Source organism: Galeopterus variegatus, unplaced genomic scaffold (assembly GCF_000696425.1).
Source record: "Galeopterus variegatus unplaced genomic scaffold, G_variegatus-3.0.2 Scaffold5471, whole genome shotgun sequence".
NCBI classification, from domain to species: Eukaryota; Metazoa; Chordata; class Mammalia; order Dermoptera; family Cynocephalidae; genus Galeopterus; species Galeopterus variegatus.
This window is the reverse complement of record NW_007731582.1, coordinates 121,652-127,553: the sequence shown is the minus strand read 5'-3', so window position 1 is coordinate 127,553 and position 5,902 is coordinate 121,652. Positions and strand designations below refer to the sequence as shown.

At 42.5% G+C, this 5,902-nt stretch overlaps 1 protein-coding gene across 1 annotated transcript in view; it reads left to right on the top strand.

Annotated features, from left to right (window-relative positions):
- Positions 1–5,902, top strand: part of LOC103604912 (E3 ubiquitin-protein ligase HECW1) — a 109,307-nt gene that overhangs the window by 26,455 nt on the left and 76,950 nt on the right. The window contains exon 3 of the mRNA XM_008589487.1: positions 5,404–5,509. Within this exon, the coding sequence (XP_008587709.1) occupies positions 5,404–5,509 (106 nt within the window). The remainder of the gene's footprint in view (positions 1–5,403; positions 5,510–5,902) is intronic.

Genomic DNA, 5,902 nt, shown 5'->3' with positions numbered 1-5,902 from the left:
CTGCAACTTTTGGGGTAAATGTTCTGTAAATGTCTTTTAGGTCCATCTGGTTTTTGGGGCCATTTAAATCTGGTTTTTTTTTTTTTTTTTTTTTTTTTTTTTTGTCTTTTTCCGTGTCCGGCAACGGATCACAACCCTCAGTGTCGCCCCCGGACCGGACCGGGACCGGCAACGGGATCGCAACCCTCAGTGTTGTCCCCGCGCCTCGCTCAGCCAGTGAGCGGGAACCAGTCTGTATGTGGGATCCAAACCCTCGGCGGGAGCGCTGCCGCACTTCCCAAGTGGCGCACTAGCGCAGTGCGCCACCGGGCCGGCCCAAAATCTGGTATTTCTTTGTTGATTTTCTGTCTCAATGATCTGTCTAATGCTGAGAGTGGGGTGTTAAAGTCCCCAACTATTATTGTGTTGGCATCTCTCTCCCTTTAGCTCTGATAATATTTGCTTTATATATCTTGTTGCTATGGTGTTGGGTGTATATACATATATTTATAATCATTACATCCTCTTGCTTATTTAATCCCTTTATCACTATATAATGTCCTTCCTCATCTCTGAGTAAAGATTTTGATTTAGAGTCTGGTTTATCTGATATAAGCATAGCTATTCCTGCTGTCTTTTTGTTTTCCATTTGCATGGAATATCTTTTTCCATCCCTTCACTTTCAGTCTATGTGTGTCTTTGCAGGTAAGATTCATTTCTTGTAGACAGCATATGGATTGGTCATGATTTTTTATCCATTCAACTAGTCTATGTCTTTTAATAGGAGTATTTAATTCATTCACATTCAGGATTATTATTGATATGTGAGGTCTTACTCTTGTTATTTTGTTGGTTGTTTTCTGATTGTGTTATGTATCCTTTGTTCCTTTCTCCCTCTCTTATTGTTCATCCTTGTGATTTGGTGGTTTTCTCTCTCAGGTTTGACTCCTTTCTCTTACTAATTTGTGTCTGTTCTGTCAGTAAATTTTATATTTTCAGGAGTTTCCATGATGGTGATTATCATTCCTTCTCTTCTAGATGTAGGACTCCCATAAGCATTTCTTGTAAGACCTGACTGGTGGAGATGAATTCCCTTAATTTTTATTTATCTGAGAAAGACCATTTCTCTTTCCTTCCTAAAGGATAGCTTTGCTAGGTATAGTATTCTTGACCAGCAGTTTTTTGGGGTTTTTTTTTTTTCATTACTTTGAATAAATTATCCCATTCTCTCCTGGCTTGTAAGGTTTCTCATGAGTAGTCGGCTGTTAGTCTAATGCAGATTCCCTTATAAATGACTTGAGGCTTTTTTCTTGCTGTTTTTAGAATTCTCTCTTTGTCTTCAACTTTTGACAATTTGACTACAATGTGTCTTGGAGAAAGCCTTTTTGAGTTGAATCTGTTTGGGGACCTTTGAGCTTCCCAGAGTTAGATGTTTATATTTTTCCCAAGACTAGGGATGTTTTTAGCTATTATTTCATTAAATATGTGTTCAGTATCTTTTTTGTTTTCTTCTCCTTCTGGAATGCCTATAATTTGAATATTTGTTCACTTAATAGTATCCTATAAATCTTGTAGGCATTGTTCATTTTTTTAAGTTCTTTTTTCTTTTTTTGTCTTCTTGGGTCATTTCAAAACAGTTCTCTTCCAGATCAGAAATTCTTTCTTCTGCATGATCTGGTCTGTTGTTGAGACTCTCAGATGTGTTTTTTATTTCACACAATGATTTCTTCAACTCCAAGATTTCTGTTTGAGTTTGTAATAATATCTGTCTCTTTGTTAAATTTCTCATTCGGGTCATGAATTGTTTTTCTGATTTCACTGAATCGTTTGCTTGTATTATCTTGTATCTCAGTGAGTTTCCTTTAGATTATTAATTCGAACTCCTTTTCTGACAAGTTGGCAATTTCTGATTCTTTGGGATCAGTTATTGGAGCATTATTTTGTTTCTTTGCTGGTGTCATGTTTCCTTGTTTTTTCATGTTTCTTCTTTCCCTGCATTGATATCTGTGCATCTGGTGGAACAGTCACCTCTTCAAATTTTGTAGAGGGCTTGTGTGGGGAAGGACTTTCACCTGCAAATATCTTTGGAATTTGGCGGGGTAGAGTATGCGGCCTCTAGATGGGGCTTCAAGTTGTGGGTGAGGATGCCAGGCCAAACTGTTAAGGGCGAGACCTCCTCCCTGGTACTCTAGGAGGGCACAGATGTGTTTTACTTCCACTGGCTTGGGGCTGTGTTCACTAGAATGGGGACCTGTAAGCTGTTTTTCTAGGTTGGGAGCTTGTGCGTATAGAACTCAGCCCACTTGCAGGTTTGTGCCTGTCTGATCTCTGGCTGGGAACCTGGGGGTTTGTAAACTCAGCAGGCCTGGGGTTGGCTTCTAGACTTCAGGACTAGAGTCACAGCCACTATGGGCCCAGGCTTCAAGCCACTGAAGTCAGGGCACTGTAGCCTCTCCTGTAACTGTGCTGGGATGACTGTGGAACCTTAAGGCTGGGGAACTTTCCTGGCTGCTGGCCTCAGGGCAAAGTGTGCTCCTACAGCAGCTCTGGTTCCAAGATGGCACTATCCTGCATCTGCTGTCCTGCATCGGTCATCCTGCATCAGCCATCCTGCATTGGCCCTCCTGCTTTGGCCATTCTGCATTGGCCTGGGTCATGAGGGTGGGGAGTGGGAGTGCACAGTATGTGCTCCTTTTCTGGAGCAATGCAGTGCATGTGTTCTTGGTGGCAGTAGAACCTACTGGTCTCTGTGGTGAGGATGGAGGTTGGAGTGACCCTCTGCCTGCCTTTTCTTTCTGCAAGGGAAAGTCTTTCATGTGCTCATCCCCCTGGTGGACATGTGGTGGCTGAGTTCATGTGCCTCTCGCTCCTCTCTATGCCACCATCCTGGGCTTTTGTGCTCTCACCAGTCTCCTGCTGCCCTCCTGTGCTCTCCCACTGACACTCGCATTGATATTTAACTGTCTGTTAGTTGTTCTGGTTCTTTTTTGTGAGGTGCCCTGAGCGGACCTCTAGTCCACCATCTTGCCCCATCACCTCAAAAATCCAGTCTTCTAGTCACTCTCAGTAGTTAGAAAAGCAAAGTAATGTTGGTATCATGTTTACAGTGAGTCACTCGGTTGATGTCAGACATCCCACAGGGTACATCATTTAGTAGCACCTCCAGGCTGCAAGGATCCTAGCACCTCCTATATCTAGCTCAGTCTTAGAATCTCAGAATTTCCTCCGGCTTACCTGAAATTGTCTTCATCTCTGTCAGTTCCTGGGGCCCTAGATGGAGAAGGACATTTCTGCTTCACCTTCCCACCCTCTGGGCTTGCGTTGGTGGGCCATCTGGTACCAACCCTTGGTAGACATTTCTATGGCTCAGGGACCCTGCCAGCCCTGCCTCTCCCCTGTGTTGTTTCCTCTGTCTCACTCACTGCTGGCCTGGAGCATATTCTTCAGTCAGCCATCTACCACTGGGGTGGTTAGACTTCATCCAGTTTCTGAAGTTTTTCAACGTGGCTTAGTTTTGCCAGTAAACAGGTAGCCTCAGAAGTAGGCACCATTTTTCCCTGAAGCATATCTGCAACACATGTTCCGCCTGTGACGGCCAGAAGTAGAAGTGAGTCTTTTCATGCTTCAAAGCCCTGTTCATCCGGGAGCGACCCACTGACAGATACACACCTTCACTCGCATGAGACAGCAGATGTCTCCTGAGTTGGGTGCACAGCCCAGCCTTATCAAGCTCAGCCACTGGATCTATCTGCTTCCCCAGTTTCACTCTGTAGCTCATCACTTATATAATCTTTAGCTGAGGCAGTCTTTGAGAATCCTGTCTTTACAGCATCAACACTATTTTAAAAACACATGAAGGCAGACTGACATAATTCCCCCCCACAAGGAAAAACCCATATCATTTTAGTCGCATAAAGCCTTTACATATTTATTAATTCATGGGGAAAAAAGATAAATGTGGAGACTCGATAGTTCATAGTTGGTTAATCAGCAAACTTTTCCTTCATCCCTTTGCATGTAACCATTTAATTGAGACTGGAAAGTGCTGCTGCAGAAGTACCAGCTCCTCCTAAACCTTGCTGTCTGGCTGCACCAGCTGAGCAGAACTGAGTGCAGATGACATCAAAGGGAGACATGCATGCAGGTGGCATGAAATCTAGCAAACTTTGCCAAATGTCATAGAACGAGATGTACTCTACAGCAAATCCCATCTATCTGGTGAATGTACTCCAGTGTGGAAAATCTAGAGTGCCTTTGCTTTAACACCTTACTCTGCAAAGATCTTGAGGAAAAAAATGCACATGGAATCATGGTAGAAATTTCATTATCATGCTCTAGAATTTGGGGGATTTATTAAAATCTAAAATCAAGCTAAGTTAGTTTAAGTTAATTATCACAAATATCAATTTTAGGCCAAGCAAATTATTTAGGCCATGGAGTTTTGTCAAAATGCCCAACCAAAGCCAAGATGCTGGCTGCAGGCTGCAGCACGGGAGGAGCAAACACGTGCTTTGCAGTCGAGTGCTCGTTAGATGCTGGTTCTGTCTCTTACAGTTGAAAATTTTGGGAAAACTTACTTTTCTTGGATCCTCAGATTCCCTATTTGTGAATTGGGGTTAATAATGCTTATCTTGCAGAATTTGAAAGGATATCAGATACTACGTGAAGAGAAGCCAGCACAGTGAATTGAATAACAGACACTCCACAAAGAATGACCTTTCGAGTGTAATCAGTACTGTCCAAAAGCGCAAGGTCATTCCACATTCAGTAATGAAGTTCTACCCACCTCTTGGAAAGGAGGGTTGTAAGCCTACCTTACTGATAGTGTTTACCTAGAATTTATCTCTCTTTAACANTTGGATCCTCAGATTCCCTATTTGTGAATTGGGGTTAATAATGCTTATCTTGCAGAATTTGAAAGGATATCAGATACTACGTGAAGAGAAGCCAGCACAGTGAATTGAATAACAGACACTCCACAAAGAATGACCTTTCGAGTGTAATCAGTACTGTCCAAAAGCGCAAGGTCATTCCACATTCAGTAATGAAGTTCTACCCACCTCTTGGAAAGGAGGGTTGTAAGCCTACCTTACTGATAGTGTTTACCTAGAATTTATCTCTCTTTAACATATTTGTGATGAGAAATATTTCTTAGTTCTTTCAGTGTATTAATTTGATTAACATTCATGACATTTGGTACAGTCACTTTCTCAAAAACCATAATATAGCTTGTCGACCACTCTATTTAGTCATTTTTTAAAACTTTCTTATTTTCCATCACCTTGAGGATTATAACTTTACTACATTTTTTTAACTTGAGTGATATTAGGATCTTTTACCACAAATGCTGAAAAATTGGTATGAAAAGACCCATCTGAAGCTGATAACAGATTTCCAATGCTTACAATTTTATTTTAAAATTAGGCCTCAGAAGTCTGTAGAAACAGAGGAGCCACTTTCCTGGCCAGGCCAGGACACAGCCTGGTAGCTGCTATTCGAAGCCAACACCAGCATGAGGCATTGCCACTGGGTATGTATCACCGTCTGTGAGCGCTTGGCTTAGTCTCGTTGTCCTTGTCATGAAACCTTTAATATTCGAGATTGTGTGTTTTCTTTCTCCTCTTTTATGAGGCAGTCCGTTCCCCACCCTTGCTCCCACCCTCCCCTGCACCCTCCACCGTGCCCCCCTTTCTACTCTCTTCTGCCGCGCCTTTGCACCCCTTCTTTGTTCCATTCAGTGATTTGTTACGTCATCCAGAAGAGCATAGTTTCAATGAGGTGATGGATTTTACGTTGCTAAATACAGTTTTTAATTTATGCCTCTTTCTACGTATGTGTGGGGGAAAGTTTGCACAGTCTTCATTCCTAACCTTAGCTGCCTCTTCCGGAACACATGCCACTTTTACGAAGGGATGAGGTGAGA